General features: G+C 43.2%; 2 protein-coding genes and 1 long non-coding RNA gene across 7 annotated transcripts in view; 1 reads left to right on the top strand and 2 right to left on the bottom strand.

The window, feature by feature from the left end:
• Window positions 1-2,300, bottom strand: part of DHX32 (DEAH-box helicase 32 (putative)) — a 50,760-nt gene extending 48,460 nt beyond the window's left edge. For all 3 annotated transcript variants that reach the window (XM_073884676.1, XM_025880010.2, XM_073884677.1), the window contains exon 1: window positions 2,104-2,300. The gene's annotated coding sequence lies outside the window, so the exon portion shown is untranslated. The remainder of the gene's footprint in view (window positions 1-2,103) is intronic.
• Window positions 2,160-24,598, top strand: part of FANK1 (fibronectin type III and ankyrin repeat domains 1) — a 99,063-nt gene continuing 76,624 nt past the window's right edge. The window contains exon 1 of one of the 3 annotated variants that reach the window (XM_073884679.1): window positions 2,160-2,579. In XM_073884679.1, coding sequence (XP_073740780.1) covers window positions 2,200-2,579 — 380 coding nt within the window. In that variant the 5' untranslated portion in view covers window positions 2,160-2,199. Of the gene's footprint in view, window positions 2,580-20,396; window positions 20,458-24,598 lie in introns of those variants that run through there. The other 2 variants (XM_025880047.2, XM_025880048.2) reach the window with 2 other exon arrangements.
• Window positions 2,869-8,074, bottom strand: LOC112830362 (uncharacterized). Its single transcript, XR_012375864.1, has 2 exons — window positions 7,945-8,074; window positions 2,869-3,036 (listed from the first exon to the last, which is right to left on the bottom strand). It is a non-coding gene; the product is annotated as an uncharacterized lncRNA (long non-coding RNA).

Genomic DNA, 24,598 nt, shown 5'->3' with positions numbered 1-24,598 from the left:
ATTCAGCTCAGGTCATGATCCCAGAGTCCTGGGATCGAGTCCCACATCGGGCTCCCAGCTCAGGGGGGAGCCTGCTTCTCCCTCTGACCCTCTCCGCTCTCATGCTGTTTCTCACTCTCTCTCAAAAATAAACAAAATCTTAAAAAAAAAAAAAAAAGAAAGCATATCCCTTTATCTAAAGCACTTTCTCTAACGCTCTTCTCACTCAACAGACAAGTGCAAGTACACTGTACCAGCTGCTGGAGGGAGAAAGAGAAACTGAATGTTGTCCTTAAACATTTTAGTACCTTTCCCTTCCCCACTTCCACCCCTCAGTCATTTCTTCCATAAACTCGCTATCCCCGAAAATCAAATGTTGCTTTTCACAGTCCCCAGTTACCTATTACCTGAAATATTTCAATGCAAGACTTCCTCAATGTCAAGTTCATGGCTACTGATAAAATCATTCTTCTACACTGCTAAGTTTAAAGTACCAACATCTACCTCCACTTTTCCAACTTTCAAATATGCATGCAACAACCAAATTCTCGAGTCCTTGTTATTTCAGTGTGGAGATCGACAATGTTTTGTTGTTCTTTTTAAATACAAATACTGAATCCTTTACTGTTTGAGAAAATAAAACCCTACCTCTTTTATGTGTTAATAAAGACCAGGTTTTTATCACTAACTTGTCACTTTATGGTATTACTAATGAGCACCACTACGTTTCTTGGATGAAAAGACCAATTCACGATCTTGCTAATGATACGAAAACTCGAGTTGGAAAACACTGTTCTATAGAAGTGCTGTTGATCTTAGATGCTGTTTGTCTAAAAATGCATCCCCCGTCTCTAAGTTTCAGGAACAGGTAATTAAGGTGCCACGAAGTGTTTAGTCCCCAACCTGAATTTATTACTTCAACATTTTAGCTTATGAATTACGGGTTCAGGATATATCACAGTGCCTGTCAATAGCCACACATAAACCTTCTTGCTTTGACAACTAATCTGAAATTCGGCTCTAGACAGTCTGAGAGGGGAAGCCCAGTTTGCTGGAACATAATAAATGTCCGTTTCCATCAGAGAATGTATGCTTCTCGAGTTCAATTAACCTCTGAACGATTCTCTAAGAGGAAAGTAATTTTCCTCAGTGTCCTTGTCATCTACGGAGTGGAAATCTCTCTAGTGGCAACGTAGGAGTAATCGCTTACGTGACCCAAAAAGGGCTCTTCTCTTCATTTCCCCCAAGTGCTGTCTAGAGCAGCGGGAGGAACAGATAGAGGGGCCACAATCTGCAGACACGAGTGCTCAATCAATCATGCAGTTTCCACCCGCCTGCTCTTTCCTTCTCGCTCCTCCATTTTTCTTTCCTCCTTAAGGCTCGTTTTTGTTCATCTAGGACTCTCTTCCGGCGGTCTGCCTTTTTACAACCTACCAGGCACAACCTCCTGTGATCCTCAAAGCTTCCTTAAAGCACAACCCGCACCTGTATTTCAAAAGCCAGTTATGATGATACTGTCGTGTGGGATAATGTTACATTCGTTTAAAAGCCCCACAAAGTTTTGCTACAAAATATGTGGGCTGACTCCACAGCTCCACCGAAAACGCGGAGGATGGAAATAAACAAAACAAACACACAAAACAACCCCCCAATCCAACCGGAAAGATCCAACCCAGGCCCTCTGCCTGAAATGTGATACTCGGGATGACAGTGCAATGTGGGGCAACGGAATTCTCCCGGCTTCCAGGATTCAGCAGGCACATTTGGCCCCCTGCCGCCGGCGACAGAAGAGGCTCCTATTTGTTTTATGCTTCCCATAAATGCGGCAGGAGCGACCACCCTCCCCGGGCCCGGCCGACGCCCCGGCTGCCGAGGGATCGTCCTGCTGGGAGGGCTGGGGCGCAAAGGGTCGCTCCTGCCGCTGACACGCGGGCTCCGGGAGGTAGTGGCGGGCAGGCGGCCTCCGCCCCGGCCGTTTCGGGAGTCGGGGCGGGGTGGTTCGGGGCGAACCCGCGGACAGCGGGGGGCCCCCCCGAGGCGGCGGGGGCGCGCCGAGCCCGGGCGGCCGCAACAGGTGCGCCGCGGCGGCCCACCCGCCCCTCCCGCCGCCCGGCCGGCCTTTACCTGCAGTGGCGGCTCCCGAGCCCGCGGAGGGCGGCCCGGCCCCGGTCGCCCTTCCCCGCCGGACGCACGGACTGACGGACCGACGGACGCCTCGGGATGGCGACGGCGGGGGGGGGGGTGGCCACAGTCCCCCGCCCCGAAGGCCCGGGCACAGGCCCCGCCCGGGGGCTCGAAGGCTGCCGGGGAGGGCGCGACCGCCCAACCGGGCCTCAGGGGCAGAGTCTTCAGCGGACCACCGGGCCGCCACCCTCGCTCGGCGTCCCCGGCGACGCGCGGGGCCTCACGCTGGCCCGCGTTTCTTCGCGGCTTTTGGACCCTCCCTCTCGCCGTCCCTCTGGCCCCTCCTCCCCGCCCGCCGGGTTGTCAAGGCAACCCGAGCGACGCCTGCCGCGGACGAGAGGCGTTAGGCGGGGCGGCGGCGGCGCCGCGGGCTCGGCCCTTGGGGGCCCGGGAGCAGCTGACCATGGAGCCCCAGAGTAAGGGGGCCGGGGCGGGCCGGGCCGGGGCCTCCGGGGAACGAGGGCGGGCGCCCCGCGCGCGGTCGCAGGCTTTAAACGCTTACGACACGGAAACACGGTACTCCCCCTCGCTCTTTTCTCTCCTGGAGGGAGGAGAGGGGCCTAAACCTGCTGTGTGTGTCCGGTTGGGTCACGAGCACCAAGGGAGTCCGCTGGGAGCCGGAGGGACGCGAGAGCGCGGGAGCGTGGACAGGAGGAGGCAGCGCCCCCGCTGTGTTCTTTCCTGAAATTACCCCAAGCAAATCCGTGTATTATTACTATCACTCTCACTGTTGTCATTTTAGTTTGGTTCATTCATTGTAAAGCGCCGTCCTGCTTCTAAAACGTCCGCAATTGAACAAGCTACGAGGCTGGGTCTTGCGTTCGGTTGAGCTGCATTTATGAGAGCGAACCCGTCCACCCCGCACTCCATAGTCTGTGATTTAAAAGAGAGAAAAAAAACTGAGCTTTGTTCAAGCGTATTTGATTGATTGCTAAAGGCTGTACGAGCTAGGACTCTCCAAAAAAAAAAAAAAAATCATTTTCCTGTTTCCCACATTGTTTGGCAAAACGTGGGCAGTCTGGAGTTAAGAGATCAAATACGAGCTCTAACTTCACTGGGTTCCCTGGCTCCCAAACCTCTCTAGGGCTGTATTACCCTGTCCTTTTCCATGCTAAGGTCTTATTGCTCCTTTTTTCTTAAAGTGAGAACAGTGTTTTCTATGGAGATTTGGAAGACCTTAAGCTTTTATAGAAGTATGCAGTTTGATTCTCAAAACCAAGTCGGCTTTTCTTGGACAATCTGAGAAATGGAAGTACTCAGATCAAATCCATTCTCTGGGGAAAATGCTGGCATTTTAAAAGGTCGTTAGTTTGGGGCAAGAAGGCTTTAAAGGTTTTTTTACTTTCTTTTAACTCATTTGCTGATGAAAAACTTATAAGTTGAGAGTTACAGTTTCTTGAATTGAATTTATACACTATCCTGCCATTTGCATGTATAACTCTCCGGATTTTACGTCTTATCTAACTTGTTGAAAGAAACTGAACATACGACAATACTAAAAACTTTTGTGTCAAACTGATGCCGGGCTGTGCATGTTCTCTGTTAATGGAGGAATGAAGTGACATGTACCTTTTAGAAACAGCAACTTTATTCCTTCAGATTTGTTATTGTTTAAATGTGTTAAGTATAAATTTCAACGAATTCAGTGCTCACTGTCTTTATCCACTCACTCATTCATAGTATATATTGTGTTCCAGACACTGCTGTAGAGATGGGGGTGGCACAATGAATAGGATAGTGTTAGTTTGGGCCATCCCAGGAAAACCCTGCAGGGACTTGCCCAAGTACAACCTGCACCTCCCTCAGGTCTGAGATTGAGAGAGAGGAGATGGACAGAAGGCTTCCGGGAGGAAGTAATGGGAGGCCTGCAGAATGACCCAGCAAAGATAAGGGAAAGGGGCTCCAGGCAGAGGAAACCCCTGGCACATAGGCCCTGAGACCTGAAGAGCAGTGGGTTTGAGACCCAGAGTAGGAAGATTAGTAAAGTTGGAGCTAAGAAGACTTGGGGGTAGAGAGGGATAGAAAAAAGATAAGTCTGGAAAAGTCAACAACAGCCAGATCGTGAAGGCTTTATAAAACTACGTAGGAAATGTATTATGGGGCATCAGCGTGGCTCAGTCAGTTAAGCATCCAACTCGATTTTTGGCTCAGTTCATCATCTCAGGGTTGTGAGATTGAGCCCCACAGGGGGCTCCACACTGGGCATGGAGTCTGCTTAAGATTCTCTCTCCCTCTGCTCCTCCCCTCCCCACTCCCTCTCTTAAAAAAAAAAAAAAAGTATTATGTGTATGAATTATTTGTTTATATCCCATCACATTGGGTTTTGAGGTGGAAAATTTTTGTTAATCCATGCCTAGGGGACAACTGTACATTTATTCCTCTCCACATATTCTTAAATGCTTTTATCAATATAATTTCAGGTAATCCAAACAATCACCAGTTATCTTAGGAAATTCCTTTTTTTTTAAGATTTTATTTTTAAGTAATCTCTACATCCAATGTGGGGCTCAAACTCACAACCCCAAGATCAAGAGTCTCATGGTCTACTGACTAAGCCAGCCAGGTGCCCCAGGAAATTCTTTCACAGTCTAATAAGCACCATTTTTGGTAAATATTTACTAAATCATTCACTGTGATTTTTAAGGTCCCTTTTAACTTCAAAATTCATATCCAACCTTCAAAATTCAGATTTTACCTGAAACTCACGTTATTTCATTCTGTCAAAAATATTGGAGAGCACTATAGATATGGTATGAAAAAGTATTATAATTACCTATATAACTACTGTTATCATTATTATATTAATGATATATTGTGATGCCAATATTATCTAACACATTTTAAGCCTGGTGTTTACACGGTACCTTTTGTTAGTGACGGGTTTCAAAGAACATTTTACAACTGTAGCTGCACATAGCATCAGTGAATTGATTGAAAGGAAGGATCCTTCTTAATTGCTTTAAGGATTAGACATATACCCAAGGAAAACACCAAAGAACCGCTAGAATCAGTGTTATCCATTCTGTTTCCACACACTTAGGTTTCTATTACTTTTAGGAATGACCTTTATTAATGGAGTCATTAAAATCCAATAAACATAAACTCCTCAGACCTCACAGTGGGATCATACTCTGGCTATAGGCAGAGGACAGGGGCTACCACTATCTTACAGAATAATAATAAATCAATGAGCCAAGAAATGACTCCTCAGGGAAAGGGCAAATTAAGTAAGTTCGCAACCTTGGGCTGTTCAGAGTGGTTTTGGCTCTCGGCTTACACATGTACAGCTTTAATTATTTTCTTCATAAACCAACTAGACTATTGGAAAGCTAACCCATGTATGAAATAACATGGAAAATATACATCAAGTTCTTTTTTGTTTGTTTTGGTTTTGTTTTTAGAAAATATTTAAGTTCAACAGTACTGTCTCTTCCCTAATTTCTTAGTGAATGACAATGCCAAGGGGTAGCTTTGGGGGTCTTTACCCTCTCTCTCTCATGATCTTTCCTAGCCCACCAAATCACCCTAAGCAAACACACAATCTGGGTATAAAAACTGTATGTTTATCAAATGCAACATCAAGATAAACCTCCACCTCCCACTTAGAACCCTATTGCTGCCTACCCTCTCTATAAAAAAATCTAGGTCTAGGTTAGGCCAGGCCGCAGTTGACTGCTACACACCTGCCCCTAGAAAGAAATGCCAAGGGGCGCCTGGGTGGCTCAGATGGTTAAGCGTCTGCCTTCAGCTTAGGTTATGATCCCAGGGTCCTGGGCTCGAGCCCCGCATCGGGCTCTCTGCTTGGCGGGGAGCCTGCTTCTCCCTCACCCTCTACTGTTCCCCCAGCTTGTGCTCTCTTGCTCTGTCAAATAAATAAATTAAAAAAAAAAAAAAGAAATGCCAAATGGGGATCTAAGTTATTCCAATGACTAAGAGAATGAGGCATTCACTTAAAGGGCTGAAGCCTTTCTCCAAACCTGTTTTTCTACTAGTTTTCCCATCTTTGATAGGATTACATCATCTCCCCAGTTATTCCAGCTGGAAGTCGAAGAGTCCTCCTTCCCTCCTCTCCTCCACTCCCCCTCCCTTGCACCACCCCACCCACCAGCATGCCTGTTTACTCCACCTTCAAAAGACACCCTGAATGTGCACCTTCCTCTTCCTACTGTCATCACTGGGACTCCAAGCCACCCTCTTGCTTAAGCCCTGATTGGAGGCTCTACCGACTTCTGCAGTTCCTCTCCCCTGCCTCGTCTGTGCTCCACCTGGAAGCCAGAGTGACCTCTTCAAAATAACTTATTACATCATGTTACTCCTCTGCCAAAAGCCCTCCAGAGTTCTTATAATGATCTAGTTGCCTCTTCAAATTTATCAGTTGTGTGATCTTGGATAATTATGCTTCAAGTGTATGGGTCTTTTTTTTTTTTGAAAGTTTTTTTTTTATTTATTTGAGAGAGCGAGAGCACAAGTGGGGAGGAGGAGCAGAGGCAGAGGGAGAGGCAGGCTCCCCGCTGAGCACAGAGCCCAACATGGGGCTCCATCCCAGGACCCCGAGATCATGAGCTGAGCTGAAGGCAGATGCCTAACCAACTTAGCCGCCCAGGCACCCCAAGTGTATGGGTCTTTTAGTCCCTTAAACATATCAGGCTCCTTTACGGACGGTGAATCTTTGCACCAGCTTTTTCCCTCCTGTTCTGACAGATGTGACTCAATATCCTCTGGTCTTAGCTTAAACGTCCCCTGCTCATTGACTCCTTCCCTTAGGCCCTAAAGTAGGTGGTGCCCCCCTTCAGACCTTTGCATTTTTCTCTTTCTAGCAATGATCACAATTTGAACTTCTTTTGTTGACTAAAAAAATCTGTTTTCGCCACCAGATTGTAGCGTTGTGGAAAAGGGCCTGAATGCCCTTCTGGCCCTAGTGCCTGATGCGGAGTAAGCCCTGTGCCCTGAACAAGCATTTACTGATGGATGGCACCACTGTTAACGGCTGAATGCCTCATCTAATGTTATTTCCTTAAGAATGGGGTGTCATTAAAACCGAAAGCCATTTTACTCTATAACGGGAAGGGCTGTGCACGGGTGAAATCTCAAGTGCCTCTTCTGGAGGGTGCTTCAGGTTAAGTTCATTTAACTCAGGTGCTTCCACCTGTTAGCTGGATTACAAACATGGCATTGCTTTTTACTAGCCTAAATGAGATGTTTTAAGAATCTCGTTTTATCAAAAAAAAATTAAGGAGCAGCGCCTGGGTGGCTCAGTCGGTTAAGCATCTTCCTTCAGCTCAGGTCATGATCCCAGGATCCTGGGATTGAGTCCCTCATCGGGCTCCCTGCTCAGCAGAGAGCCTGCTTCTTCCTCTACCCCTCCCCCCTGCTTGTGATCTCTCTCTCGGATAAATAAATAAAATCTTTTAGAAAAATAAGTAGGCAAGTAATCTTATTTTTGAGACCAAAGGCTCACCAGATCATAGCTCTGACAAAATCTTTGCACTACCATGGGATACTCACACATAGGTTACCCGAGAGACTGGTAAGAATTTAAGAGTAATTATGTAAGCCCAGGAATGTTTTAAAAAATCTGTTTAACAGTTTTTTCTCAAGTAGTCTTAGCCCCTAAAGAATATTAATTCTATCAATTAGGTTATAATTGAAATATCATTAAGAAATAAATGCTTATATAAATCAAGTTCAAAACTTAGGAAAAAAAACAACTTCAAAGCAACATCTTTTAAATTGATAGTTTCAAATCCCCATCAAAATACTAAAATTCATTGTAATCCTGACCTCCGGATGCTCCACCAGTCCCAGAAAGGGGCAAAACAGCTGGACAGTTGCAGCTTTGTCTCACCAGAAGCTCACATTCACCTCAGCATTATTCCTAGACCAAGTGTATTCCTGGTGACTTGGACTTTTACCTCTTGATGGGAAAAGGAAGCACTGTTATGACATGCCTCCTCTGGAGGACCTGCCTGATCACCCCCAGGAGCTGAGCTAGCCAACCAGATTAAAGGAGGGGTTTGTGCACACCAGTAGCATCCAAGAATGGCCTGAATGACTCAGTAAGTACAGAAGGTGGTGTGAACAAGTAAACAACTCACAATACAAGAAATGTCCTTGCATTTTCTGTGCTCACAGGGCTGGCTGGCAAGCCAGGGGCAAGATGCCTATCTTTGGGATCCTCCAGTCTGCATTCTGGGGGCATTTCTCTCTTTCGAGGCAGAAGGAAGGGAGGAGACGTTCCTTTAGCTGTGCCCTTCCTCCTCCCAGGCTGTCGGGGACCCTTCTCTGGCCTTGTCTTCTTAGGAGTGTCTTCTCATCCTCAGACTCTCCTGCCTCCGTGTCTCAGTCCGGAATGCACTCCTGCCTACCTACCTGTCTATCCTTGAAAACAAGGTTTGGACATCACTGTCTCTTAGAAACTTTGCCTGTCTATTTACCATCCCCCAACCCAAATCAGAGTTACTTTCTTCCTCCTAGGTACTGTCTGCATCTTATTAATATGTTTATTATTCTAATACATTGTAATCAATATATATTTATCTGTTCAACTCTTCCATTAAAAGTTAACTTGAAATGGATAAAGAATTTAAACATAAGATCTGAAATTTTAAAACCCCTGGAAGAAAAACATAGGGTAAAACTCCTTGACATTTGTCTTGGCCATGATTTCTTAGATATGACACTAAAAACACAAGTAACAAAAGCAAAATCAACAAGTGGGTCTACATCAAACTAAAAAGCTTCTGTACAGTAAAAGAAACAACAAAATAAAAAGGCAACCTACACAGAGAAAATATTTACAATCCATCTATCTGATAAGGGGTAAATATCCAAAATATATAAGGAACTCATACTCCTCAATAGCAACCCTCCTCCTCCTCCTCCTCATTGTCTAATTAAAAATAGGCAGAGAACCTGAACAGACATTTTCCCAAAGAAGTCACAGTTATACCTTGCTTTTCGAAAGTTTACATTACCCCGCTTGGCTTTTATGAAAGACCTATATTAGTACCTGTTTTTTTCTAATCAAAAATAGAGTTTGGGTGCCTGGGTGACTCAGTCTGTTAAGCCTCCAACTCTTGGTTTCAGCTCATCATGACCTCGGGTCTTGAAATCAAGCCCTATGTTGGGCTCTGTATTCAGCAGGGAGTCTGCTAGTCCCTCGGCTCCTACCCCTGCGTCCTCTCTCTCTCTCTCTCTCTCAAATAAATAAAATAAAACCTTAAAAAAAAAAAAAGCATTCATCAGTGATTTTGCAGTGAGCCCTTACAGCAGCCCCGTGCACCCCAAGCAGGGAGAGTGGCGCCGCCAAGCACCTTACCCGGGAACCACACTCAGCATCTATACCGCCAGAGCTGTGAGCAGTCTGTGAGCACCTGTGCCTCATCTTGATTTATTCTGTGCATCTGTTAGCAAGATGTGTCCTTAGGTACCAGAAAAGCCTAAGAGAGGTTATTTTTTGGATCTGAGAATGCTAAAAAAAAGTTTTCCATGTTAGTTAATGGTAATTGCTGCTTCTCTACACAATTTCAGCGTGTGAAAGTTTTCATAGGAACATTCTACTTCCAGATAGCTGGGAAAACCTGTGTACGAGGGGCCAAAATGTACACAAAAAGATGCTCAATATCACTGATCATCCGGGAAATGCAGATCAAAACCACAATGACCTAACACATCAGACCTGTTAGAATGGCTATTATAAAAAAGATAAGAGGTAACAAGTGTTGGCAAGGATGTGGAGGAAAGGGAATCGTGGTGCACCACCAGTGGGAATGTAAATTAGTACAGCTACCATAGAAAACAGTATGGAGGTTTCTCTAAAAGTTAAAAAATAAAACTGCCATATGATCCACCAATCTCACTTCGGGGCATATATCTAAAGGAAATGAAATCAGGATTTTTTTTTTTTTAAGATTTTGTTTATTTATTCGACACGCAGAGAGAGATCACAAGTAGGCAGGCAGGCAGGCAGAGGGAGAGGGAGAAGCAGGCTTCTTGCTGAGCAGGGAGCCGGATGCAGGGCTCGATCCCAGGACGCTCAGATCATGACCTGAGCCGAAGGCAGACGCTTAACCGACTGAGCCACCCGGGCGCCCAAAATCAGGATCTTGAAGAGATACTGCACTCCCTCATTGCAGCATTATTCACAACAGCCAAGATACATATATAATGTATATATAATATGCCTATATATAATATACCTATATAATATATATAACATATATGGAATATTATTCAGCCACGAGAAAGAAGGAGATCTTACCCTTTGTGGCAACATGGATGTACACTTGAGGACATTATACTAAGTGAAATAAGCCAAAGAGAGAAAGACAAACCCTGTATGATTATGATCTCCCTTATACGTGGAATCTAAACAAGTAGAGCTTTCTAGAAACAGTAAGTGGAATGGTGGCTGCCAGGGGCTGGGAGTTGGGGGAAACGTCAGAGAATACAAACTTCGAGTTAGAAGATGAGTAAGTTCTGGGGATCTAATGTTCATGGTGACTACAGTTAACAATACTGTATCGTATATTTGAAAGTTGCTAAGAGAATAGATCTTACATGTTCTCTCCATACACGTAAGAAAAGTTAATTATGTGAACTGACAGAGGTGTTAAGCAACCTATTGTAATCATTTTGCAATACATAAGTGTATCAAATCATCAGGTTGTACACCTTAAATCTACACAATGTTATTTGTCAATTATATCTCAGTAAAGCTGGGGGTGGGGGTGGGAAGCCATGAGCTCATCATTGTTTTCTTTCCTGAAGCTCTCTAGAGCACTTGGAAGAAACCAACTAACCGTATTATACTACTTACTTTTACTTGCCTTGTATAGGATTTGATGATAGGTATCTAGTTTATTTTATTTTATTTTTTTAAAATTTTTTATTGTTAATCACCATACATTACTCTAGTTTATATTTTAAGTAAGTTTTTGCCACTGTAAGCAACGGAGTAGCAGTGTCCCCTTTACCACTGGGGGTCAGTAATGTCTTTAATCAGATTGGAGAAACAATTCAGTACCAATTCAGAAAAGTCATCCTAAAGGTTCTGTTCTTTGGATCTGATTCTGTATTAATATTTGTATCAATTAGGGTTTCATTAGAAAAAGCAAAACCACTGTGAGTGATACAGTATGTGTTTTCTTAAAACGTTCATTTGTGGTAATTTGTTATGCAGCAATAGAAAACAAATATGTTGCTTCATATAGTTTCTGTGGGTCAAGATTTCAGGAATACTTTAGCTGAGTGCTTTTGTTTTGGATTGTAGTCAACATGTTGGCCATGGCTTCAGTCACTTAAAGGCTTGACTGAGGCTGGAGGATCTGATTTCAAGATGGTGCGCTCAAAATGGTGGCAGGTTAGTACTGGATGTTAGCAGGACAGTTCAGTAACTTAGCACATTAATTTCTCTATAGGGTTGCTTGAGTGTCCTTATAATTTGGTAGTCGGTAGAGTGAATGATCTCAGAGAAAGGAAGGTAGAAGCTTCAGCATCTTTTATAATCTGGCCTTGGATGTCATACACTGTCATTTGCCTTAATAACACAGGCCAGCGTGAATCTTATTCACGACAAGGGAGCCTGAGAGAGGGCTATATAAGGGCGTGAATAGCAGGAGGTGAGAATTGTTGCAGGCTAGGCACTGCAGCACTTGTCCATGGTACCATTCAAAGAACCAGTTTTTGGATTTTTGGATTTTCTCCATTATGCATTTGTTTGCTATTTCATTGATTTCTGCTTTTATCTTCATTGTTTCCATCTTTTAAGTTTTCTGTTCTTTTTTAAAAGAAAGTCTTTGAGGGGGTGCCTGGGTGGCTGTCGGTTAAGCATCTGCTTTCTGCTTGGATCATAATCCCAGGGTCCTGGGATAGAGACCCCGTGTCAGGTTCCCTACTCAGCAGGGAGTCAGCTTGTCGCTCTCCCTCTGCCCCTCCCCCCTGCTCTTGTACGCTCTCTCTCTCAAATAAATAAAATCTTTTAAAAAAAGTCTTTTAGATAATAACATAGTTGTTTTTCTGCCTCCTTTTTCAAATATGTGCATTTAAGACTATGAATTTCCTTCTAAGCCCAGATATAAATGCATTCCACAAGTTTTTTTTGTAAAGTTATATTAAAATATGACATATGCCCAAGAACATACACAGTATTAAATATACAGGTTGGTGAATTATCTCAAAGTAAACACACCCCTAACTAGCACCCAGATCAAGAGACAGACGACTATTAGTTATTTCAAAGCCTGAGTCCCATAATATTGCCAGTTACTTTAAAGTTCATTTCTGATTATTCCAACACCTGAATCACTTATAGATTTGTCTCTCTTTTCTGTTTTTTGGTCATTTGGTCACATATCCTTGCATTCCTGGTAATTTTTTATTGAATGCTTGACATTCTTTGTGAAAATCAGAGGTTTTTTAAAAAAAAAAATCATAGAGGTTTTGGTAGATATTATCCACAGAGGATTTTATTTACTTTTGGTTGGCAGTTAGGTACAAACAAATCATCTTAATTTAGCTGAGGGTGGTGGTCTATTTTCAGTTTGCTTTTCGTCTTAGGATGTAGTTATTTCAGGGATCTTAGCTGAAAACTTGGGGCCTTTACTAGTGCCCCTCCCTTTTCGCTCTCTCTCTTTTTTTTTTTTGAGAGAGTGCACCTGTTGGGGGTGGGGGCAGGGTGGGGAGGGGCAGAGGGAGAGAGAGTCTCAAGTGGACTCCATGCTGAGCGTGGAGCCCAGTGCAAGGCTCAGTCCCACGACTCTGAGATCATGACCTGAGTCGAAATCAAGAGTCCGATGCTTAACTGACTGAGCCACCCAGGGGCCCTGTCCCTCCCTTTCAGTAGGACTTATATTGCATTTTGATCCCCAGCGCCATGACACTGCTCATCCATGGTAGAAGGATGTAGGGGAGGCATGTCCGCGACAGCTCATGTGCAGGGAAAGCTGAAAAGATTGGGGGAAATGTCAGACCTTTGCCAAACAAGATGATCGTGTAAAATTACAACAGTTCCATACTGTGTCCAGAGGTTCTTCTCCTTGTCTCTCTGGCTTGTTAGAGGGAAGGCTGTTCCTCATTGATTCATCTCCTTCAAAGCTGTGACAAGAAGGGACTGACTTTTCATTGAGTTAGCTGTAAGATCCATTCAGAGAAGCAGGGACCTACCTTTTATGACCCAACCACTTTATCTTGCTTAAGGTAACAGAGCCGAGTACTGCTGAAAATCAAAGTATTATTGCAGCCAGGTCTTGTTGATCAATGTAAAGTCACTTCCTATTCTTTTATTTGGAGCATTCCAAACCTAAGCGTGCTCAATAGCTACACCTGGATTTATTCGTGGGACTCCCTTCTTCCCATTTCTCAGAGAAAAATAATCATGGCAGTGCTCTGTAGGAGATCCCGTGTGCCTGAACCTGCTTTCTTGTCCTCCAGGGTAAGACGATCACAAACCGATCTTTAAGAAATCTTTTTTTTTGAGAGAGAGCACGCACAAGCTGGGGAAGTGGCACAGGGAGAGGGAGAAGCGGGCTCCCTTTTAAAGATCACTTTTAATTTTTATTTATCTATTTATTGAGAGCGAGCACACACAGGTGCAGGAATGGGGGGAGGGGTGGGGGAGGGGCAAAGGGAAGGGGAGGGAGGGGATCTTAAGCAGACTTCATGCTGAGCACAGAGCCTGATGATCTCAGGACCCTGAGGTCATGACCCGAGCCAAAATCAAGAGTCAGATGCTTAACCAACTGAGCCACCCAGGCTCCTCTTTAAGAGATCTTTTATAGAGGTTAATATGGACGGTCTAGCCAGCATAAGGAGCTCTAAGAGACATGAAGTATCTACAGAACTCTCACTTGGTAGTCTGCAAAGGGAGAATAACTGTGGTTCAGTGTACTATAAAATTCTGAGAAAGGGGCTGGTAGAGGAATCCAAACCGTGGCCTCGCAGCCTGCAGCCTGGGAAACGTCCATTACGTCCCAGCGTCCTCTGAGCGATGCTCTGCGGCCTGCATCACAAGCCCCCTCTGCCTCTTTCACCACTGAAGACCAAATATGACAAAGTTCAGAACAAAACTTCCCAGTTTACTTCAGGAATGCAGTTAAGAATGGCTGAGTTCAGTAACTGCATGACTCAAATGAACGTTGCACTTTGAACATTTGGATCCTTTCTCCTTCACAGAAGATTGTCCATCACCTGTTCCAGTGGGATAAGAAATGGAAAGATCTACATCCTGCCTTCTGTGGCTCAGCTCCTTAGAATGACAAGGTTTTTTTGGGTTAGTCTGTCCCCACTGGGAACTGTGAGGTGGGCTTTTCCGATCTTTAAAAGAATAACGGCTCTGTTCAAGATTGGACTTAGTCCCCTTGGGCACTATAGTTACATAAATACTCAACTTCTCTTAAGTTTATGCTCTCTTTTGTATATATGTATACATATGTACATAGAACAGAAGTATATGCAGAAACATAGATATATGTACTTTTTATTTTGAAAATTTTCAGAGCTGTAGAGTAGTTCAAGGTCATACAATGAATACCTCCATACCCTTCACATAGATGTGATTGTTCACAATTTGCCACACTTGGTTTCTGCCTTTCTCTCCCCTGCCCACACTCACACACATTCACAAATGTACATAAGCACATTTTTTGCTGAGCCATTTGAAAGTGACACACCATGACACCATGGTCCTAAATACTTCAGCATCTTTCTCCTCTAAGAACCAGGACGTTTTCTTCTGTAACCACAATACTACTAATACACCCCAACATTTAACATTGATATAGTAATATTATCTAATACATAGTCCCTAGTCATATTTTCCCAGTTGTCTTAATGATGTCCTTTATGGTTTTTTCTTTCATTTTAAATGCTTGGGACCCTCTTCAGGATTAAACATGGCATTGAGTTGTCATAGTCCTTCAGCCTCCTTTAATGTAGAATAGTCTCCATATTTTTTTTTTCTTTTGTGACACTGATATTTCCAAAGTGGCCAGGCCAGTTGTCTTATAGAAGGTTCCATGCTGGATTTGTCTGATTGTTGCCTCCTGATGTTGTAAGTCAAATATTTTTACACGGAGTGTAATATTACACAGATGCTGCTCTCTTTCATTACATCTTATCAGGAGGCACCTGATGTCTGTTCTTTCACTGCTGCCATTGAAAAAGAAGAGACAAATGTTCTGAAATGAACTGTAATTAAGAGTTGGGCAATCTGTTAAGAAGAAGAATAGTTTCTCAAGGCTGTCAGGACTGGTGCTGCAGGAGCCGGTCAGTTTGTATTGCTCAAGCCACAGCGTCATGCTTCCTTTTACTGGTAGAGGGTGGCAGGGGTATGAACATGTCTTCGAACATCTCCTCCTAGCAGAAGAGAGAAGCTAACATGTATGAAAGAATCTTCCAGTGTGATAAGAGAGAATATTTTTCTGCTTAGGACTAGAACACAGATGTGAGCATGGCAAGAATAGTGAATCAGGGGCTTGGTAATTGAGGCAAACCCTACTCTCCATATTTTTATTTTCAGTGCTTCCCAGGATATATTTATGATTCTACTTAGGCCTATTTCCTTCTTGTCTTCCACATTCACTATAGTCATTCACGTTTTTATTTCCTCCCTCATGTTTACTCGCCAGAGCCCTGCCCTCCACTGCTCTCTACTTTCTATGGTAGCCTCCTTCCAAGATGGCTGCCCAGGAGCCCTCTGCCTCCTGGTGTCCTCACCTGTATCCTGCCTCGTTGTACCAAGGTTGGTCTGTGTGACCAGTGACATATGGTAGAAGTGACATGTCACTTCCAAGATTACATTATAAAAGACTGGGGCTTCTGCCTTGGACTGGTCTTCAATCTCTCTCTGTCTCCCTTCCTCCCTCGTTCCCTCTCTCCTTTTCTCTTTCCCGGATTACTCATCAATTGCCATGTCATGGACACACTCAAGCACCCTATGGAATGTCCCACATAGGGACAGAGGCCAAGTACCAGCTTGTAGGCAGATTCTCCAGCCTCAGCCCAGCCTTGAGATGACACCAGCCTCAGCTGTCAACCTGACTGCAACCTCTAAAGAAACTCTGACCCACCCAGCTAAGCCATTCCCAGATTCCTGACCCTCAAAAGCTGTGAGACAATTGTTGGGTACTTGTTGTTTGAAGCCACTAAGTGTTGAGGTCATTTGTTATGCAGCCTTGGAATCAGACACCGCTTTGTACCTGTTGCTGTGAAACCTGGCCTTTCTGACCCCAAGCCACATGGATCTCCCCCTACTATAACTTCCTTTGCGCTGCTTTTTCCTCTTTCTAGACTTTATTATTTTGTGGTTTGGGATAAGTAATATAGTCACAGATTTCAAAAATAAAAAATTATAACAGTATGTGGTGAAAAGTCTCATTCTTGTAATACTGCCGTTCAGTTCCTGCCTTACAGGCAAGCACCTTCTTTGCTTCTGATCATTTCAGGGATAGTTGAAATATTATATATACAAGGACGTTATATATACTACATTCCTATCTCTGTTCTGTATTTTGCTTTTTTCACCTAACGTTATATTTTGCTTTCTTTTTATTACATGAGCTTTCTCATATTTTAAACAACTGTATAATATTCCACGATAGAAATTTGCTGTAACTTATTTAACCCGTCCACAACTGAGAGGCAGTTTTCAAGCTCTTGCTACTGTGATAGGGTGAGTATAAGATGTCTGATACCCTAATCCCCTACACCTGTGAGTGTGTCGCCGTCCATGGCAAAGGGACTTTGCAGCTGTGATTAAGGTAAGGGTCATGGAAAGGGCAGAGTAGTCTGTATTATCCAGGTGGCTCCTGTGTAATCAATCACAAGAGTCCTTTTTTTTAAGAGGGAGGCAGGAGCATCAGTCTGGAAGGGGATGTGAGCAGAATTTGGAGTGTTAGAACGTTGGAATCAAAGAATGTGGGAAGATTTTAGAAGCTGGAAGAGGCTCAGAAATGTACTCTCCCCTAGAACCTCTGGAAAGAACAAGCCTTTGATTTTAGCTCAGCCAAGACCTCAGCCAAGACGTCTTACCTCCAGAACTGTAAGATAATGAATTTGTGTTGTTTAAGCTGCTGTGTTTATGGGAATTGGTTACAAAGGCCATAGGACGCAGTACGGCTATTATTACAAACAATTATAAACCAAGTTGCATTAACTTACCTTGTATGTTGGACATTCTGCATTTTGTGCAAGCATATTTGCAGATAAATGCCTAGATGTGGAATGGCCCGAGGGCAGTGTTGGGTTTGGCTAATCCTCACTTCCAATGGTAATATTTGTGAGAACAACTTCTACAGCCTCCCCAACGAGTATGTGATCAAAATGGATTTTCACTGTTCAGCAATTGAAAAACCCTAATTTCTCTGAACAAGCTAATTATTATTAAATATTCCTCATTTGCACACCATGTTTAGAATCTCCTTCAGAGTTGGGACTAAGTCCTTATTTCTATTTATTCCACGTTGTTTGCCTGCGTCCCTCCTACTACCTTACATAGAGTGGGTTCTCCCCATAGAGTGATAAAAGGGTATGTAACCAAAGGCAACCATTCTACAATAGTGGGTAAGAAATCTTATGTAGGATCCATGTTATCCATGTATAGACCCATCAAATTTTATTTATCAAAACAAAATGCTTTGTTTTGGACAAAAATATCCTAATTGTAATCATTGATAAGAGTTAAGGAATGGTTGCCTGGCATGCTTGTCCTGACTTTTTTTTTTTTTTTTAACTGTTTGATGGATCTAAGGTGGGATCAAGAAAGAACACATGGCCTCACCTTGCTTCTGTGCTCCAGGCAGCTACTGCAGACCGTTCCCATTAAGGGCAACACAATCCAGGCTCCTGGAGGTAGCCAATCCTTATTGTTTGCTCATAAGCAAAACCTTGTTTGTGTCCTATTTAAGGACTAACAGCAGCACCACAAACTGTAACCTTATGCTTTTCCAGTGGGGAATGAAGCATATATAGAACTTTCTACCACCTTCCTTCTCTTAGCTTGGGGGTGGTTATACCTCCATTCCTTCTGTTTTTTTCTTCTTTATTAGCATTGCCGACATCTTTACTTTTTTGAGATCTTAAAACTTCAGGGAAAAGGAAAAAGCTATCACTTTCCTGAAAACATTGGAGACTTCTAACTTTTTAAAATTAGTTTCTTTTGTTTATAATGTAGCCTGGTGGGTTTGAAATTTAATTAAAAAAATTATTTGGTAAAAGTTCTGACCCGAGAAATATCCTGGTTAATCACTTGAGCTGCTAGCTAAAACTTATTTAATACATAGTGCTTAGCTTCCGTGCCAACCGGTGTTAAGAGTATGCATTCAGAATTTTCAAACCTTGCAAGAGACAACAAAACTTCAGTATAATAAGTCATGGAAATACAAATCTATTGCCAACGAGCCCAATTATAAAAATTTTTTCGTTATTCACAAGGGTATAAAATGATGAAGCTTTTTAAGAAAAAGATGTGACTTCTGTCCTCTTGCTATTTGGAACTGGTGATAATTAACAAGTACCCAACAAATAACTTTAAGGATAAACTTGTGCGTCTCCATCCTTCTCTGATTGTGTGTCCCCATTTTGATTGTCCCTCATTCTACATGACCCCCTAAACCTGAGCCCTTTAACCACCTACCAAAAGGAGGGCGTGTTTGTGTGAGGCCCACTGCCCAAAGGCTTGGCACCTGATGCATTTCACTCACTAATCAGCTGTGGGATGGTAACTTGATGACACAGGAGTAATGAGTCAGGCTGGCTAGCAGGAGTCAGGCTGGTTTGTCCCAGCTGTTTCTGCCAAAGCTTTCCCTCTGGTGGTGGTCCCTACCACCACTGCTTCCAAAGGGCCTCTGTTTACTTTGAGTTCCTTTTAGATAAAAGTGAACCAATTTACAAAAATGTGATAATGCTAACAACACTTAAATTACCATTAGAGCTAGTAGTTTGAAAGTTCCTACATACCCCTTACAGTGTGGGACACTGCTCTTTTCCCCCAGGAAAACAACTTCCTTTTATGGTCAGTGTTCCCCCCAACACAGGATATGTAACAGTCCTCGTTCTTTTGTGATGTAACAATTTAAACTTACATGACATTTTTCATTTTCCAAAGCTCCATTGTGCATCTTTTTAGACTTAAAAAAACAACAACTCCATAATCTCTTATATTCCCACACCCCATCCTTTGCCTCAGCTGGGTGGTAAACCCCAGGAGTACAAAAACCACATCTGTCTGTTCACTGTGTCACCAGCGCTTAGGGCCTCAAGTATTGGTTGAAAAAGTAAATGGAGGGGCGTCTGGGTGGCTCAGATGGTTAAGCATCTGCCTTCGGCTCAGGTCATGATCCCAGGGTCCTGGGATCGAGTTCCGCATCGGGCTCCCTGCTAGGCGGGGAGCCTGCTTCTCCCTCTGCCTCTGCCTCTCTCTCTCTCTCTCTCTCTGACTCTCATGAATAAATAAATAAAACATTAAAAAAAAGTAAATGGAAGACCTAAAAATGTGGGCAGGATTAAAAATTTCACGATTCGGGGAACCCTATAGTGCTATGGATAAAGAAATGTTGACCCAAGGCGGTGTCTTTGTTTTGTTTTTACCATATGATTTTTCCCCAAGGAGAAAAATTTAAATTCTCCCTAAGAAAAATTAAATACTCAGAAGAGAAATGAAATATGTAAGTATGGTTGAGTTTGAAAGGCCACGTAATAACTAAGATTCCACCCACCCTCCATTCCCTGCTTCAGGAACTAATTTGGGGGCATATTGCTCCAATGGAAGGTCTGTGATCTGAGGCCTGGGTCTCTTTGTGGCTTACTTTTACTTCCTGAAGATTTGATTGCCTGAAGGAGAGGGGAAGAGGGTGGTTATAATCAGAAGTGTGGTGTATGAATCCCTGGGTTGGGTGAGGCATGGAGGGGAAATTAGAAAATTTCTGGCGATGAACTTGCATCCCATCTGAGGGAGGTTTGGAGAGAGGGAGCCAGGCAGGCTGGAAGTGGTTGGCAAAACCCTGGGAAAGGTTGGGAAAGACTGGTAGATCCAGTTCTACCAGGAATCCATCCAAGAATATTGAACTTGAAAATGATACAAAAGCAGCTTTGCCACGGGGGGGGGGGGGGGGGGGAAGAATTGCCCCTCTAGGGGACGGATTCATTTGCATATGCACAGACCAGAATCCTCTGTTGCCACTGGTTCTCTTCAACCTATTGTGACCTAGGCTGCGCAAGGCTAGACTGGAAAACCCAAAAGTGGATGAGGTGAACCATGCATAATTTTTCCACTGAAGCACAGATACTTTCCTATAATTTGTAAGTGGTTGGCATTTTCAAATTTTAGATTGCTCTGTATTAACTTCACAGTTTGTAATGACTGTGATTAGCAGTTTGTTTCTTTCCTCGTAGTCGAACTATTTTTTTCCTCTGGGTGTGAAAAGGTAATGAGAGGTTTTAAATAGGATTTTTATCGATAGAAAGTAGGGGTTATCTGTATTTCCCTCACATAGGGTCATGAAGAAGATATTCTAAGAAGACAACCTTTGTGGGCCTGGGGCAAACTATTTTGATTGCTTAATGTGTATATTTGGTATAAACAAATCTATAGTTAAAAAAAATTTGCCATTTGCATTATTTATAATAGCCAGAAGGTGAAAACAACCCCAGTGTCCATTAACAGATGAACAGATAAGCAAACAAAACATGGTCTATACATACAATGGAACACCACTCAGCCTTAAAAAGGCAAGGCTTCTGACACAGGCTGTAACAGGGATGAATCTGGAAGACCGTATGCTAGGTGGAATAAGCCAATCACAGAATGACAAATACTGTGTGATTCTACTGTCAGAGGACAAAAATAAATTAGTGTTGCTTGTCCTTTATGTAAAAGAAAACAAGCCGTGGATGGGGGAATATAGTGTCTCACTAGCAATGAACACTCTTCCTGAGGGATATGGGGCAAGAAGGAATGATACAGAGCTTTAGCAGAGCAATGCAGAGACAGGAAATTTGATGGTCTGGGCGTGCATACGTGACCCAATTTAGAAAGATCAAGTTAGGAGGAGCTAAGTAGAGCCCAGAGTTGGCTCAGCATTTGGGGATTGGCTGACTGGATATACGGTGTTCCGGGTCAAGTCGGAGCATTTACAGACACAGCAAAGTTTGGTTTGCTGATGTGACCCCTGTGGCTGGAGTTCCTCCAGCTCAGGCCTAGAGATTGAGTTCACTACTTACCTATAGTAGTCAAATCCACAGAGACAAAGTAGAATAGAGCTTGCCAGCAGCTACGGAAAAGGGGGAGTTGTTTAATGGATGGGTATAGGATTTTAGCTTAAGATTAAACAAGTTCTGGAGAAGGATAGTACTGATAATTGTACAACAATGTGAGTGTCCATAATGCCACCAAATTTTACACATGGGGCTCCTGGGTGGCTCAGTCAGTTAAGGGTCTGCTCAGGTCATGATCCCAGGGTCCTGGGATTGAGTCCCATATCGGGCTCCCTGCTCAGCGGGGAGCCTGCTTCTCCTTCTCCCTCTGCTGCTCCCCCTGCTTGTGCTCTCTCGCTCTCTCAAATAAGTGGATAAAATCTTTTAAAAAAGTACACATAAAAATGGTTAAAATTGTAAATCTTGTTAAATATTTTGCCACAGTAAAGATTTTTTAAACACCTGTCATTTGAACACCTCCTAAACGCTAAATGCTTTAGGTACAAAGGCTTTGAAGTGGGTCGAGGGTCCGAGGTGTGTACACCCAGCTCACCCTCACTGACCTCAGCTGGTGTAGGTTGTCTGATTCTGCTGGGGCTTTGTACGTCCACTTCCTTTCTCCTTTTGTGACCCTGGGGTACACCTTCTGCCCACAGCTGCTGCAAAATCCTTACCCTGGGGGTGTGATGAAAATGCTCTGAGGTTGACCGTAAACCTGCAAATGAGTTTTTCCACTGAACTTGATTATTTTCTAGTTTCTTCTTTCTGGTCAACTTTTTTAACCACCCCCAAAGCTACTTGACTTTTGTAATTGTTATGAATTCTTTTGGGAACGCTTGGTCCTGATTCCTTGCTCCACCACACAGCAAGTGTGTGACCTTTTCGTTTCTGCCCGTACTGCTTCTGGGATTTTACCTTATTGTGACTTTTCTTGACAACTAGAGTTTAGATTTTGTGACTGCTCCAGTTAATAGTGGTTCCTTCCAGGTCAGATGACCCCGAGACCACGTCTTAAAGTGCAGGGGGGGAATACGGATGCAGGTGGTAACTGCTGCCTCTTGCACATAACTGTGCTTTCAAAAATTTTAACTCCCAGGAGCCTAGGTGGCTCAGTCAGTTGAGCGTCGGCCTTCAGCTCAGGTCATGGTCTTGGAGTCCTGGGATCGAGCCCCGTGTCGGACTCCCTGCTCAGCTGGGAGTCTGCTTCTCCCTCTGCCCCTCACCCCGCTCGTGTTCTCACTCTGTCTCTCTCTCAAATAAATAAAATCTTTAAAAAAAAATTTAACTCCCGGGGTGTCTGGGTGGCTCAGTAGGTTAGGCATCCAACTCTTGGTTTTGGCTCAGGTCATGATCTCTGGGTAGTGGATTGAGCCCTGAGTTGGGGGGCTCTGTGCTCCGCAGGGAGTCTGCTTGAGATTCTTTCTTTCTCCCTCTGCCGCCTCACCCCCACTCGTGTGTGTGTGTGTGTGTGTGTGTGTGTGTCTGTGTGCACGTGCATGCTCTCTCTAAAATATTAAAAAATACTTCAACTCCCTTTACCTTTTTTATATAACAATCATGAAAATATGTGTAAAAACTTTTCCCACTTAATGAGGGAAATTTGAGCTCATGTTTAGTTATCTTCATTCTTATTTGAGAAGGTTATTTAAAAATCTCTAAGGTTACTATTTCATAATTGATCAAATGGTACAGAATTATTGAAACTTTGGACATTCAAAAACATTTTTTAACTCCCTATGTTTTCTCCCCTTGCTAAGGGGCACTGGCGAACCTAAAAAGTAATTTGCGACTATTGTGAACAAACAAGATCTAGGATGCAGGAGAAGAAAGCTGCAATCATTTGGCCTGTACATTGTGCTTTTTTTTTTTTTTTAAGATTTTATTTACTTATTTGAGAGAGAGTGCAAGTGAGTGGGGGTAGAGGGAGAGAGAGGAACCCAAGCCGACTTGACTGAGCCCTGCACACAGAGACCAATGTAGGGCTTGATCCCACGACCCTGAGATCATGGGAAATCAAGAGTCTGACACTCAACGGACTGAGCCACCCAGGTGCCCCTGTACATTTTGCTTTTTGTTTTTCTGGATTTCAGATGCGGACTGAACCTTGAAATCTCCGGCCTCTGAGTCTTCCAGCACTGTGATGGAGCATTAGCCCAGTTGTAAAAGTTAGATGTGACCTTGGACCTAATGTTCCCTTAAGGCCATTTTCATAAGGTGTCCAGATGAATATGTTGCTCCTCACAATACACTAGATTTATTTATTAAAAAGAAACTTTTTTAATGATTTTATTTTTAAGTAATCTCTACACCCATCGTGGGGCTCAAGTAACCCAGAGATGAAGAGTTGCACGCTCTACTGACTGAGCCAGCCGGGTGCACCAATATGCTAGATTCATTAAGTAGAAAACTTCAGGAAGGTTTTTTGTTTTGTTTGTTTTTTTCTGAAAATGTTTTCTAAGGTAAAAAAAAAAAAAGTTTTTTTTTTTTCTTTCTCCTGGTGTAGTCTTAATAATAAATGCAAATACTCTGGAATGATTATTTTTTTTGGTAGAAGGCCACATAAACACTTCTATTTTTCTGTGTGATTTATGAGTAGGGTCAACACCATTACAATGGTGATCATAAATGGCAAATGTGTCCTAGTTGGGCTCAGCCACTGTGGTTGCTTTTGGCCCAGAGCGAGCCCTGGGCAGCTGGTACGTCAGCGGCAGCACAAAACGTATAGGAATGGTTTTGCAAACTGCTGGTCAGAACTCCAATCTATCAGCAGACCAAGGCTTTGATATGCAGGCGTTTTGATGAAGGTTTCTATGGGTTTGCATCCATTTAAAAATCAGCTTTCAATGTATTAAAAAACTCCGTTTATTTTAAAGCAAATTGGGGGGATACTTATATATGCCTACTATTGTTCTGTGATGCTACATATTTATTTTGCTGGCCATCTAATTCATTAATAGGAAAATATGTGTGTCCATCTCCCTTGATCTTGGCTGTTCTTGGCCTTTTGCACTTAACTGGTAAGTCAATTCTAAGATTTATATTTTTCACAAAAGTTGTTGGGATTTCCATGGGGATTTAATCAATAGCTCATTCTGGGGAGAACTTTATAGTATCGAATTTTCCAATCGATGGAAACCATGAGCTTCATTTGTCTTCCCATTTCTTATGTCTTTGGAACATTCTGAAATATAATTTTCTCTATTAAGGTCCTACACATTTCATAGGTTGATTACTAGGTTCATTGCAT

This window comes from Callorhinus ursinus, unplaced genomic scaffold, assembly GCF_003265705.2.
Source record: "Callorhinus ursinus isolate GAN/ISIS: 27379988/994484 unplaced genomic scaffold, GSC_fseal_2.0 scaffold58, whole genome shotgun sequence".
Taxonomy (NCBI): Eukaryota; Metazoa; Chordata; class Mammalia; order Carnivora; family Otariidae; genus Callorhinus; species Callorhinus ursinus.
The sequence above is the reverse complement of the archived record's forward strand: the minus strand, read 5'-3'. Positions and strand labels throughout refer to the sequence as shown.